Here is a 15345-nt window from a genome sequence, read left to right as displayed (position 1 = left end):
GGCTACAGTTTAAATGGCTAGTGCAAAGGAAACCAGAATTGTTTGTGTGGACTGATGGTGAACCCTCAACTGTAGCCAACTGTAAAACTAATAAACTTTATTTTAAGGTTTGTGAAGGGTGCAGTCCCGTCCTTTATTTGGCTAACGCAGGTAGGCCTACTAATCACCTTTACTTTCTTTGGTTGTAGGATAGTCCGTGATTCACATTAGTTTTGGCTATCACGCCAATTAGGATACTAAGCATAAAGGCTTACCCAAGTTCTAGGCTATTCTGTCGCCACATTTATAATATTGCTATAAAACCGTTAGTAACAGTCAATACTTTTGCCTGCATCAAATCGTGCATTAAGCATTCAGTGTGCTACCATCGGCTTAACGTGAGTTCTAAAAGCGTCTTTGTATGCTTATATCTGATTTCACTTTCGACTGTGAATGCATGTATATGTGTTGTAAGACATGTAAAATAAATGAATGACACTGGCACTACGACAAATTAATGTAGCCTAAACTTACACCGCACTTTCCTAATAACTTAAGTTCTCTCGCGTCACTGACAGTAGCTAGAATGCATAAAAAACACCGGGAAAAACAGTGTTCAGTCCACCAAGTCGCAAGCTATCGGCTGCGCAGCATCAGTTGTGATATTTATCTTAACGGAGTGTAATCGTAGGTAATGTCATGTATGAAAACTAGTATTGTTAGGCAATACTAGTGCAAGTCCAGGGCAGCTGAGGTGTGGCGATGACATCATCGATCATAAGCAGGATGTGCGGTTTAAGCTGTCTAAACGAACTCAAAAGGGCACGGTTTCAGATTTCTCCACTCTGGGACCAGGTTTCAGAAAAGTGCGGTTTCGGGCAGTGCGTTTACAGGATTCGTTTGGATGCTCGGCCAAGACGAAGCAAAACCTCTGCGTTTAACCTAAAAAGCGTCTCCGTGTGGACAGGCCCTTAGAAGTGGCCACTTCAATCGCGCCTCTCGTTAGTCAGAGCTCCGTGAAACAAAGGAAAGCCCTTTATTTGGACGGGCAAGTAGGCATAGCGATTAGGCCTATTATGCGCGCACTCCAGCGAGACGATACTGTAGGCCTACTGTTAGACCTACAACAAGTCGCGATTTATTAGGCTATCCAATCGCTATAGGCTACTGTTTTCATTAACATTACAGGAATCCACTTCATTAATTGTTTTAAATATCGTTGCTTAGCCCACGAGTTTGTCAGTTTCACTTGCACAGACACGCATAGACTTTGAATGAGCACTCACAGCCTACCACTACCACCTAGGCTAATATTATGCCTCTATATTTGATGAATTAAGAAGTATTGATCAGGGAAACATTTAGTTTATTTTTCTTTCGGTCCACGGTTCCAGCAGTTGTGCCGCAAAATTAACAGACAGAAGCACCGGGCATAGACCTAATCTAGCCTAAATTGGTGGTCCACTGGACCAGCAATCTAGGCTACTCGTCGAAGAGGCTCATAGTTTGAAGATCATAGACCATAGATAATTCAGAGAAAGCCTATGCAGTTGCTTTTCGCGGACCTAGGCTAGGTCCAGCACGGGCTGGCACCGGTTCACGGATTGCCAATCACAACGTTGCAAAGCCTCTGAATGCAGCCAGCTGTCCCGTTTACCACGAACTTAAGCTGCCACCTCGTGGCGAAAAGTTGCAATACATTTCACGCAGCTCTGTGAATAACGGGAGGCGCGAGTGCCACTTCTAAATGGGACCCACTGGCTAATTCATTCCGCAAACTGCTGACTCACGAAATGTATTTTAGCAGGTTACAAAATTGATTTCATGATTCTCTTATGCATTTTGTCCACGTAATAAAATGATCGTGACACATAATTCATTCCATAAACTGCTGACTCACAAAATTAATTGTAGCAGGTCACAAAGCTGATTTCGTGATTCTGTTATGCATTTCGTCCACGTAATGAAATTATCCTGACACATAATTCATTTTGTAAACTGCTGACTCACGAAATGTATTGTAGCAGGTCACAAAACTGATTTCGTGATTCTTTTATGCATTTCGTCCACGTAATGAAAATATCCTGACACATAATTCATTTCGTAAACTGCTGACTCACTAAATGTATTGTAGCAGGTCACAAAACTGATTTATTGATTCTTTTATGCATTTCGGCCCACTTAATGAAAATATCCTGACACATAATTCATTTAAGAAACTGCTTTGACTCTAGAAATGTATTGTAGCAGGTCACAAAAACTGATTTAAATTGATTATTTTATGCATTTAGATCCACAGAATGAAAAGCATATGTCACTGAATGCATTTCGTAAGTTGTTAAGTTACTATTGTGTGGACGGAATGCCTTTTGCAACACAATAATTCTGTGGACGAAATTGAAATAGGATGCACAGAATAATGCGTGTAGGTGCATTCCGTATTTACGTAGACAGAATTACTTTTGACCAAACATTTCGTCTACGACAGTGAATAGGCTACTGCATTCAACATTATGTCCACGAAAGGAAAAGGCCACCAGTCAATTTTAGGTCCACCGAAATGATGTGCTCTCTTCAGTGTTTCGTGGACACAATGCAAACCAATTTGTGCATTCCGTGGACAAAAGGCGTTACGATGTAACATGGTTTCGTAATGAATATATGTATTTCGTCACACGAAAGTCATTCTGTCCAAGAAATAAGGCATGTTACATTTGGCGCCCCAAAGTTACGCCACGGTGGAGACCAATCTGACTGGCTCATAACTAAAGTGCAATAGTTTTATTTATCAACCAACAGCCAAACAATCAAATCAATTCACAAACATGTCACCAAGTCGCCTTATCCTCTATCCCATGTATTGGTATCTTAATAATCTTTGTTCACATATCAGTGACAGACTGAAAAAACACTACTGGGAAAGGTAAGGTGAGGCGACATGCAGAGACAAAGAGAGAAGGTGAGATAAGAAACCAGGGAATGCATTTACTGTCCTTTTTATTATGCTTAAATACAATGATGGATTGATTAGCTAAACTTTTCATGAATATGATCCAACAATGGCATGGGCTTTTTATTAAATAATACAAACTGACGGAAAAAAACAAGAAGACAGGAGAAACAGTTTCTTCTGAATTGAGTTATGAAGAGGAGAGGCAGAGCGGACTTTGGGACCCAGAGGGGGCAAGCTCTGCTCCTGGACCTCTGAGTTCCATTTGGTTTAACGTCTGCCCTATAAAACAGAATGCAGGGAGGCCATATTGTGAAATATTTTTTTGATGTAGCCTATTACTGTAAGGTGTGTTTTGATGTAGCCTATTATTGTAAGGTGTGTTGATGAGGTCTACTGTGCACCAACCTGACCAAGTTTGGCTTTGTATAAGCAAGGTCTGTTAGGCTAGTCTGAAAATAATGAACACATTCAAGCCCATTTATTGATAGACCTCCATTACCATAATTAAAATAATAAATAAGTCTATGACGTTCATGTTGGTTTACTTTTGTGAGTGAAGGCATGAGGCAAAAATATTTTTTGAAAAATGTCACAGGCTACTTTGAACTGTCAGGTAGTATAATGATAGACAGCTAGGCTGTGTGTGTGTGCATATGGTAGTCGGCCTATTTGGAAGGAAGTCCAGAGCCTTTCTTTAGTGCCTGGTCTGGGCATGTGTATCTGTTCTGTACACAAGGTGTGTGTGTGTGTGTGTGTGTGTGTGTGTGTCTGGTGTGACAGTTAATAGCAGGTACATTTTAGGTCAACCCAATAATTAGGCCTCAATAGGGGGTTTATTAGTGTGGAGATGTGGACAGAGGCTGCATGATCTCTGCATGGCAGGGACAATCGAAAAAGACACACATTTTAAAAAGATAGTAGCCTGGCAACACATTAATACAATAACATACATATACAGGCACACTCTACAGAATATGGTCTACCTTCATGTAAAAAAATAAAAGTGCTTCATTGTAGAGAGACAACATCTTTACAAAATTACCTCTGAAGTCAAAAATAACAAACCAAAACAGTGCAAACAGTTTAGGGGCAACTTTAAACATGTACACACTCATGTATTCATGTAAATGCATACAAGTACACGCACCAACACACAAAGAAACACTTTTTCAAGTCCATCCACAAACTACATAGGTCCCAACACAACCATGCAGCCTTCTAAGCCAAAGACGATGGCGCTCTGTAGAGTATGTCTTACTACTAACTAGTATGTCTTACATACTAACTAAACATACTAACTTGTGCGCACACACACACACATACGTATATTCATTCACACACTCAAAGTTCATGTCATTGTAGAGTGACAATGGTTCAGCAATAAAAAAGACTGATATAAAAGTCTATCAGAGGGCCATTATTTCAGGGAATTATATTGGTAAAAGGGACTCTGGTTGATTTTATTTTAGGATTGAATTAGGATTATGACATAATATTATTGACAATTAAATAGACAAAAGTGGTGTTGCTTCACAAAAACATATTTGCTCTGAATTCCAAAGATACTGGCTAATCTGTGAGCTGTGGGCTCACTGATGGCTTCCGCTAGTACCACCTCTTAAATTGTTTGACTCTGGAGTAGGAGGAGCGCGACAACGTGGTGGAGCGTGATGATTGGGCGCGCCGCGAGGAGCGGCCAGAACACTGGTTCCTAGAGCATGACCCCCCGTAGCTGGACGGACAGGCGGAGCAAGGCTTGCCTCGCTTGTACGGCGCCTCCCCCACCCAGTTCCCTCTGTGGAAGAGATACACAATCACATGAGGATCAACCCTTCAAGCATCTCTGATCTCTCCAAATGCCTCCATTCAGAAACCCTACGCTACATAATGTTATAGCTAAACAGATTACTGGGATCTTGGAAGCTGCACACTATAAATATATCAAGAGGATCAAACATGGAAGATAAACATGCACAAATAATAATAATAATAATAATAATAATAATAATAATAATAAAGTTGTCCTGGTAATGCCTTGAGTCTGAAAATATTAGTCTTTTTTAAATGTTTATGACTAAAATAAACCATTCAAGTGCCCCAGACGGACCCAGACGTTGAATGGCAGTAGTTGCATAGTGCCCTTATGTTGGATGGATGCTTAATGCAACATGATGGGGGCGTTGGGGGCTTAAAACACCAAGAAACTAAAATATATAAGTATAAGTATATATACTCTTTTGATCTCGTGAGGGAAATTTGGTCTCTGCATTTATCCCAATCTGTGAATTAGTGAAACACACACAGCACACAGTGTACACACAGTGAGGTGAAGCACACACTAATCCCGGCACAGTGAGCTGTCTGCATCAACAGCGGCACTCGGGGAGCAGTGAGGGGTTAGGTGCCTTGCTCAAGGGCACTTCAGCCGTGCCTACTGGCCGGGGTTCGAACCGGCAACCCTCCGGTTACAGGTCCGAAGTGCTAACCAGTAGGTCACGGCTGCCCCCTAACTGCATGGTGTTGCTTTAAGGTAAAATAAATGCATTGTGTTGCAGAGGGAAACAGAGGGACTTACTTTATGGAGTAGTTACAGACTAAAAAGTCAGCTTGTTTCCAGGTGCTGCCAAACACATACATGTTGTAGCATTTGTGGATGGCACAGCCCATCCTGTTGGTGCTGGCCCACACCATCTGGGAGAGACAAACACTCAGTCACACAACGAGAAATGGGAAGGACTGCAGGAAATGCTGGACGTGAGAGAGGTGCTGTGTCTGAGTATATTTTAGTGTGTGTGAGAGAGAGTATGTAATGTATGTATGTATGTGTGTGAGAGAGAATATGTAATGCATGTATGTGTGTGTGCGTGTGTTTGCGGCTGCGTGTGTGTGTGTGTGTGTGTGTGTGTGTGTGTGTGTGTGTGTGTGTGTGTGTGTGTGTGTGTGTGTGTGCATGTGTGTGTGTGTACACAATCTAGACATGTGCAACCTCACATAGTTTATGTATATGTGTGTGGTTTTATGGGTACATGACTGACACACCTGTGTGTAGTGTGAGCAGACAGCGCCGCTGCAGCCGGTCGGGTAGGAGAAGGCATGCCTCTCATCATGCCAGGAACGCACCAGATCAATGACGGAGCGATACCTGCCCAAACATCACCACATCACCATATCATCACCACATCACCTCATCCCTCTACAGTCACATCGTCATATTACTTAAAGGCAAGTCAAGACACCAACACTGGACAAGTCAAGACACCAACATTGGACAAGTCAAGACACCAACACTGGACAAGTCAAGACACCAACACTGGACAAGTCAAGACACCAACACTGGACAAGTCAAGACACCAACACTGGACAAATGTCTTTGGACAAAACTTTGTTTTTTTTTTCTCTCCCTTTTCTTTCCATTCTATTTCCCTCCACAGCGGTCAGTGTGTGTAATTCTGGGCCCCACTGTGAGAGCTGAGTGAACGTCTCACCCCAGAAAACAGTCACATTTTCCATTACACTGACTTCTTGAGAGCTTCTTTGTTAGTTTTCTTTTGGCACCCTTACACAGTTTACCCAAGTGTTTTCCTTTACTTTCATATTCTTTCCTCACAGGGCTGAGTTTAGAAATTGTGCATGCTGACAGGGTTTCTCCTGGACGCACTGGTGAAGTTACCTGAGAGTCTCCACTCACCTGCCAGAGTTGATTGACAGGTTCTGGCCTGTGTGTTTCATGACATGGGAAGGCCCGTGATCCCAGATGCAGCGAGATGCCCAAGACTCGGCTGACCTGGCCAACCGCTCATCCCAGACCTAAATACACAGATACGCATACACACACCAAAATTCAAACACATGTACGTACATACTCAACTCAATTTCAGGATTAAAGTGTCCCATAACAACTGACACTGATTTCTCAATCACCACTGAGAGACAACTATGCCTACTGTATATAAATTCACAATTCTCTTTTCTTTCCAATTCATAGTTGTATTGAACACACACACACACACACACACACACACACACACACACACACACACACACACACACACACACACACACACACACACTCTGCTCTCTCACCATGATCTCCATGTTGGCTGCGGGTGGGGAGACTTGCGAGCGCACTCGGTTGTGGTAGTCCAGTAGGGCTGCCATGTCACGGCTGGAGATGGCCCTCCGGCGCCGCACGTGGGGCACAATGACATCACCTCCCTCGGCCACCGCAACGCCACCGTAACCACGTGTGACGTTCTCTACGCCTTGACCAGCCTGCAGTGTTCCCTCTCGCTCGGCACCTAGTCCAAACACAGCCTCCGGCAGACTCAACAGGAAAGTGTTGTTTGTTGGCAGCGCAGAGGCTCTCATGCACGCGGTCGCCCACCAGATGGCAGCAAAGAGGAGGCGTGTGAGAGGGGCGGGCATGACTCGTGTCCACGGCAACAGAGCCTCACTCCTCACAGAAGAGCACTGGCACTGGTGGAGGGGCGGAGCTGAAGGGGTAGGCAGCTAGGTCAGACAGGAAAGATGGAAAAGTGTGTGTGTGCGCATCTGTGTGCATGTGTGTATTTGCATATGTGTGTCTGTGTGTGAATGTGTGTGTGTGTGTGTGTGTGTGTGTGTGTGAGGTTGCATGTGAATGTGTGTGTGTGTGTGTTTGCATATGTGTGTCTGTGTGTGAATGTGTGTGTGTGTGTGTGTGTGTGTTTGCATACGTGTGTCTGTGTGTGTCAGAGAGAAAGAGAAAGAGAGAGTGTATGTGAAAGAGAGAGAGAGTCGGTGTGTGTGTGCATGTGTGAGAGAGAAAGGGTGTGTGTGTGTGTGTGTGTGTGTAAGTGTAACTGAACTTTTGGGGTCAAGAATGATTTGTGTGTTTGTGTCCTGGTTTTCTGTGCCTTAGAGAGGTCACAATTTGAACATTAGATTCATTCACTTAAAACATTAGACAACTGTTCTATTGATCTCTGCTAAAATTACCACTTATATTAGCAATCTCAGTGATTTCATAAAACTACTGAATGCATATGAAATACATTTCCAATATCAATATTTACTATTTTGCAAAACAATTTATCAATGCAGACATGCAGCAAATTAATGATTACTAAAAGATTAAAGTGAAAGACATGCCATGTCAAAAACAGAAAGACTGAATAGGTCAAAATAGTATAATATTTCAAAGTGTAATATCTGAATGAAAACTGTAGATGTAGCAATCAATTATCAATTAACAGCCAATTATATACATTAAGGGGAGATAGAGAATCAAATGTATAGTCTTAGTTAACTTCACAGATGAATACCCTTCACCATATGCCACACTCAAATGAAATAAGAAGTGAACAATACTTGATTAACAATAGACCAAAACTTCTGAACTAAAAGGTGACTGAAGAGAAAGAAAGGAAGAGAGTGAGTGAAAGGGAAGAGGAGAGAGGGAGAGAGACAACGGCACATACCTTCATCAGCGGTGTGACTTTTAGCCTGGCAGCGCTGTGGAGATCCTCACTTAAACACTGACCTCTGCAAACAACCCCTCTGACATCTGTGTTAGACGGCTTTAACGAGGCCAAGTCTCACTGCCTATCTGACGCACAAGCACTCTCTTTTCTCTCTTTCTCTTGTCCAAGCACTGCTGTCTTCATCCCTCTCTCTCTATTTCCCTCTCTTGCCTTCCTTCTCTTATTTTCTCTATTCCCTCCTGCTGTGGAGATGCTTCTTAGTTCAGTGGATGATTTAGATGGCCTGTCCTCCCTCCCGTCCTCTCTCACTTTCTCTCTCTCTCTCTCTGCTTCTCTCTTCGAGTCCTCTTCTCCCTCTCTCCATTTCTCTCTCTCCCCCTCATGCATCACCCACTCCGTGCACAGCCCCCTCCCACCCTGAAGAAAGCCACAAACATGAAACCCGTCCAAAGACAAATAATCAGCATAACACAACCACGCAATCAGCATAACACGTCCGTTGTTCCACATCTTGTACTATTTCCAGAGCAGCCCTCTCTGCACCCTATTTTCATAACTGTCCATTGTTAAAGTGGAATTAGTTCTGAATGGAGGAGAGTGATAACGGGTCACATCCATCACAATTCTATTCTCATGGCTGGATATCGTTAGCTTTGGTCCTGGCATGAAGACAGTCTCTAGATGAATGGTGTGTTGAGCTGTGGTTGTCCCCCATGTACATCAACACACACAGATACAAACACACACACACACACACACACAGAGAAATACAATCACCTTGCAAGAACACACCCCACACATGCACAGAGGTGCTCATGCATACATATGAGCACACACACAAACACACACGCACACACACACACACACATACATACATACACAAGCATTTCTATGTTTTCCATATCTCGTATGCCATGTATTGTGTATGTACACCTAAAGTGTTTAAACTGTCATGCCGATAAAGCTTACTTGAAATTTAAATTGTTTGAAATTTAAATTGAAAATTAAATTGAATTGAAAGAAAGAAAGAGAGAGAGAGAGAGTGAGAGAGAGAAAGAGAGTCTGCAGAGTTTGCAGAGTGCTTGTCTAAAACACAACAATAAAACAAATAAACGAAGCGACAGGCAAACGGAGAGAAGACAGAATGCATCTTATTAAGCTGTGGCCAGATCATGAGGTCACCGCTGACTCAGAGCTCTGCTCCAGCTGTTCCGAATTCCAGGAAGACACCACGGAACGCCACCATGTGTAACATCCCAACCCCTCGCGCCGCAGGCACCGCCAAGGTAAACAGTCCCGGCTGGCACAAGGTCGACAGTGGGTTCGACAGGAGCACTGGGAACACTGACAGACTGGAACCACACTGAAGCTATTAGATAATGACACAGACACAGGCCTGTAGGCACTTATAAACATTTTAAGGACATCAAATAATAATCAAGTCTCAAATTTGATGTCTGGCGTGTATGCTTGTGCTTTTGCATAGAGAAGTCCTAGTAGGCTTACTTCATGTTGAAGCTGACTAATTTCATGCTGAGAATAGTCAGTACAATTGAGACTGTGTTTCTGTTCATCACAGTACGTGCTAGTTTAGCGTCAGAGCATAATCTATCATCATGACTGGAGTGGAGACGTGGGATTGGGTGGACTCAGTCACAGTAAGCAAATGGGCAAACCTGAGGACATGCATGCAATGCACTCTGGGAGGGAAGGAGGGGGGAAAGGCCATAAATGGCCTCTCTCTCTCTCTGTCTCTCTCTCTCTCTCACACATACACACACACACACAGACACACACACGCACAGACACACAAATACACACTCAATTAAACATGCTGTACATGCAAACACACAAACACAAAATGAAATGAATTTACACAAAGTAGATAGAGAGAAATCTCAGGAGGACAGCTAAGCCCTTTCTTACCAGCAGGAGACTAACAGCAGCTACGTCAGTACAAAAACATCCATTTACAACTCTGATAATATCCAATGAGATTATACAGTCTGTTGGAATGGGGCTTAGGGTACGTTTTGAAGAGGGTGACAGCTCAAAGACAACACATCTGTAGCCTGGGGAGACTTGGTGAAGAGAGCTACTGAGGTGAGGTGGCTGTGCTTACTTGAAAACCAGTCGACTGACACATCAACACTCACCACAGGCCAGACTTCAAAGGGGATGAGGCCCTGAGCCTCCCAGACCCAGACCATCAGAACCCGGAGAGCTGGCAGAGGGCGGTCAACACCCTCGGTGATTAACTGTCCTCAACACAGATGGGGAAAATGCACTGTGTGCCCAAAACTATTTTACGAAGAGGGAGGGTAATAATTCATATCAGCATGATATTGTTGGCAGTGATAATACATATTGTATATAAGGCTGAACGCACAAGTCTGTGGCGGATCGGAGGCCTTGTGAGTGTGTCTAACCACTTGGCTTTGTGGATTCTGCGTGTTTGCTTTCAGTGAGGGTGAAGCATATGTGCCAGGGCTGGTGCCAGCTCTGTGTGAGGGGCCCAAGACCCCAGTCTGGCAGCCTGTCCAACAAACCAGACACAATACATACTGAAAATTCAGGCAGCTTATGAAAGAGACTGTACCCTTACTATAGGTTTACACTTGAAAACTTCACTTAAAGCTGCAGTTGGCAAGTCTGACAGATTGAGGGGACTTAGCCAAAATTTGGAATGTTTACAACTCTCATGCCCCTCCCCCACTACCACCTCTCACCCTCTCACCCATAATACCTCCATGCTCTCACCGAGTTTGTGCTCGTCAGTGCGCACCAGACTGTGATTGACCTGTGATTTAACCCCACCCACAAAATCTGAGGTTGGGAAATTCAGTCTGGACTTGCTCCATTGAGAAGCTTCTATGAAAATCTGACAACTGTGCAGACCAATCAAATAATCTGGGCGGGATTTATACAATGATGGATAGATGAACCACCATAGATAAGTAAGCACAGTGCCTAGTCATTCATGTCAACTGAGCTCGCTTCAGTTGGTTTTGTTTACAACAAAAAGCCTTTCCCTAGAGAAGCTAGACGTCTAGATGTATCTATCCCGTCTGTTGTACAAAATATTGACAGCACACTAACTTTAAAAAACGAACAGGAAACCGCAATTAAGGCATTTGTCAAAGAATGATTGATGGTAGGCCATTTCATTGCACTGATTGGTTAGATCTATGCAATTGTGTACAGAGGCATTTTCTCCCCTGTATCGGTTGAAACACACACCATAATCACGTCCCAATGCAAACAGTATTAGATTCACATTCTGAATAGTATGGCTTGAATTCAGTATGGCTGTCAGGCTAAAAACATCCAACAGCACAAAGTGTGAAAATGGCCGACACTTTGCTGCATGTTATTTCATGTCGCATATTGAATTTATTTCCTCATTTGAAAAACACAGGGTGTCCACACATGGTTATTTTATGGGATGGTTCTTTTCCACTTAACAAGTCACATCCCAAGTGCATGTAGGCAAGAGTGTGAGATATGGGGAATGCTGCGACAACATGCCTCACTCTGTGACCCGTGGCCTTGTTTTAGGTCAGAGTCCGCTCCCATTCATCTGCTGTCTGGGGCTGGGGCTGGAGGGGCTCAGCCAGCAGCCACCCACAGAGGAGCGGAAGGGCCGGGGAAATGCGAGCAAAGCTCCTGAGCTCTGGAGTGTTTCTGGTGACGGATGCAGCCACCGGCAGCCCTGCACGCATTGATTAGCCACAGGAAACCAGACACGGGGCTGTGGTTGCAGCATGAGTATGTGTGTGTGTGTGTGTGTGTGTGTGTGTGTAGATGAGAGAGAGAGTCCAGCATGTGAGCCAGGCCGCTGGCAGACCCAGTTAGTCTCACTCAGAGACCAGCTTGCCGTCCAAGGAGCTGCTTTATCTCTGTAAACCTCCCAAGTTCCTGTCTTAGACCACAATAGGATGAGTTAAGGTTTTGGGCATTTGGAAGTACGGCAGGAACAGATGTTAAGAGATTTGTTTGATTTCTAGTAGAAGGGGCCAAAGTTCTAACTGATTAGGGATACGCTGGATGGAGAAGAAAAGAGCATCAGTTGGGTACCTACATACACACCTTTGAAACATACCTGTTCTTTTATATCTATCCACATACACACTTGCTGTTGTCGTATTGTCGCTATTAAGAACTTTAAGCTGGATTTTCATTCTTAATGCCTGCCCTCTGTATGCAATAGACACAATCAAACAGAACAAGTTGGACTGACACAGCCAACGATACAGTAAGGGAGCCCCACATACTCACACATCTTCACCCCGACATATCGAGGCATAGCTTTGGTTTCCTGGTTTGGCTTGGCCAAGCCATTTCGTCCTTGTCAGACTGTGATTTAGAGCGAGCCACTAGGTTGTGAGTCTTCACTAAAGAGGTCACAGAGGCTAGGAGGTCAAGCCCAGACCCTATCCAGGTCAAGGGTCAGGGGTCAAATCACAGGCCTCTGCAGTGGTCTAGGAGCCTTTCTGCCTTAGTGATTTGTGGTTGATCTACGGCAGGAAGAACTAGGGAAGGATGATATAGTGATACTGGAGGGGTGACAACTGGCTTTTCCTATATTATAGATCTCAGAGACTCTTAATTCCCTTTTGCCTTTTTTGGATTTTGTGTCACAATTAATATTATAGCTAGTTTGTTTCTATAGCAAGTCATACACAATATGAAGTAAAGATATAGTGTGTAGATCTGACTCACAACATGAAGTAAAGATATAGTGTGTAGATCTGACTCACAACATGAAGTAAAGATATAGTGTGTAGATCTGACTCACAATATGAAGTAAAGATATAGTGTGTAGATCTGACTCACAATATGAAGTAAAGATATAGTGTGTAGATCTGACTCACAATATGAAGTAAAGATATAGTGTGTAGATCTGACTCACAATATGAAGTAAAGATATAGTGTGTAGATCTGACTCACAATATGAAGTAAAGATATAGTGTGTAGATCTGACTCACAATATGAAGTAAAGATATAGTGTGTAGATCTGACTCACAATCATTCTTTTTCCCGTTTTTGATCTTTGTGTCTCTCCCAGAACTTTTGAGATTCAAGATTACTTTATTACATTTCATTATACTTGGGTTGGGGTTCCTCAACATTGCAGAAATAATATAGTAAAATAATATAGTATAATATTCTCATTTTCTCAGGTTCTCATTGTCCACTATCCATAATCCTGGTTGCCTAGTGGAAAAAGCTGTTGCGGAGTCTGCAGGTCTGAGCGTAGAGGCTCTTGTGTTTCCATATTCTATATTTCATTGAATGCACAAAATACCTCTAAAGTCCTGAGTCTCTGAGGTGCTAGAATATGTTTCCCTAGCATGACGATATAAGTTAGAATCAGGTCTGCAGCATTCATCCGTTTTCCATATAGAATAGGAAAACTGCACGCTATTGGTCAGAGTAGCACAACGACCTGCTTTAGTAGACAAGTGCTTATATTTAGCAGCAAGCACATCCTTGTCAGATCTGTCACATAGTTAATAGTTTTGTCATCATACATCAAAGGTGATGTCAGGAACTTTGTTGGGTGGTGGATCTTGGACAGACATGCAGAGAAGCAAGGAGTTAAGATAAGTCTTTACTTTCAAAAACACAGGATACAACAAATGCAGTTCTTCCGTTCAGTTCAGTTCAGTGGAAGCGCCCAGAGTCCCGAAAACAAAAGTTCACAGCCAGCAGTCCAATGACAACAAAAAGTCAAAATAGGCTTTTCAAATTCTCAAAAATGCAGGCAGAAGTCAAAATCAAAACAAGAGCTCAAGAATTAGTAGCACAGACAAAGAACGGGTACTCACACTGTGTCTCTCAGGAAAACTCAGCAAAGACTAAGAAAAACCAGGATCTTAAATAGGCTGGCACATCAACCCCAATTATCCAATCCTCCAATCACAGAAGGGTTTCCATTAACCAAAGAAAGGGGAGCGAGTAAACAAAACACACAAAGGCAGAATGGCGACATCTTGTGGGCAGGTAAATACATGGCAGGCACAAAAGTCTGTAGGACTTCACAGGTGATGAAAGATGAAAAATAACAAAGTGAACACAATCAATATACCTTCTGAGAGAGCAAGACAGGAGGTTCTATGGAGAGAACACTCCTGAGTCTTGCAGGTTAAGCTGCTCTGTGTAGTCTAGGGTCCCAGAGTGCACCTACAGTGAAATAAATGGAAATCATATCAGATGATTGCTGCCTATTTCACAGAGTCAACCCTTCCTCTCAAAACATCAGGCTGTTCTGAGAAAGCTGTTAGAATCCGTTTTCTTCCAGGATGTGCAACAGGACCGGCTACTTGCTTCCCATGCCCGGTTGCCAACAGCTTTAAGAGTTTTTGAGGCCAGCACATAATCCGAGGCACAACTTTCACTACTTTCAACACCACATACTGCAGTGGAGAGAAACCTGGCCCAAGACAGCAGGAGCATGTCCAGACTTGCTCTCTCCTATAAGACAGAACTCCTCTTGGTTTGGCACTGTCTTCTCATTGTGTCTTCATGTCTAGTGGAGCACACACACACACACACACACACACACACACACACACACACAGTAAAGACTGCAGATCCTGATGCTTGTAGTTAGGTCTTTGTATGAGTTGAGAATTGGGCTGGCAGAGACTGACACATGGAGAGAAGGGTCTGGACAGGCATTGTGCTGCCCAGTGTGTGTGTGCGTGTGAGTGTGTGAGTGACTGAGAGAGCGAGAGAGAGAGAGAGAGAGATGAGCTGCTTTCCCCAGTCTGCTAACTCCAGCCCAAGGACACCACTCAGCGCTCAACGCCAGGCTTCTGCTGCTAACTCAGGGTGCTGTGTGCTGCTGCTGTGCTGCCATTTGCTGCCATTGTCTTCCAAGATGGCGGAGGCCAAGCTTTGCTTTGGCTCCCAGAAAGCAAATTTGCCATTAGCACCGGCAGCCCA

General features: G+C 43.6%; 1 protein-coding gene across 1 annotated transcript; it reads right to left on the bottom strand.

Annotated features, from left to right (window-relative positions):
• Positions 1–2979: 2979 nt before the first annotated feature.
• On the bottom strand, positions 2980–8421 carry r3hdml (R3H domain containing-like). The gene is made up of 6 exons (XM_048241588.1): positions 8392–8421; positions 7016–7425; positions 6621–6739; positions 5972–6074; positions 5508–5623; positions 2980–4727 (listed from the first exon to the last, which is right to left on the bottom strand). The coding sequence occupies exons 2-6, from the start codon at positions 7355–7357 to the stop codon at positions 4538–4540; spliced, it is 870 nt and encodes a 289-aa protein (XP_048097545.1). The 5' UTR covers positions 7358–7425; positions 8392–8421; the 3' UTR covers positions 2980–4537.
• Between the last annotated feature and the right edge of the window lie 6924 nt (positions 8422–15345).

Source organism: Alosa alosa, chromosome 4 (assembly GCF_017589495.1).
Source record: "Alosa alosa isolate M-15738 ecotype Scorff River chromosome 4, AALO_Geno_1.1, whole genome shotgun sequence".
NCBI lineage: Eukaryota > Metazoa > Chordata > Actinopteri > Clupeiformes > Clupeidae > Alosa > Alosa alosa.
Note: the sequence above shows the minus strand (reverse complement) of the source record. Positions and strands in the feature narration are given on the sequence as shown.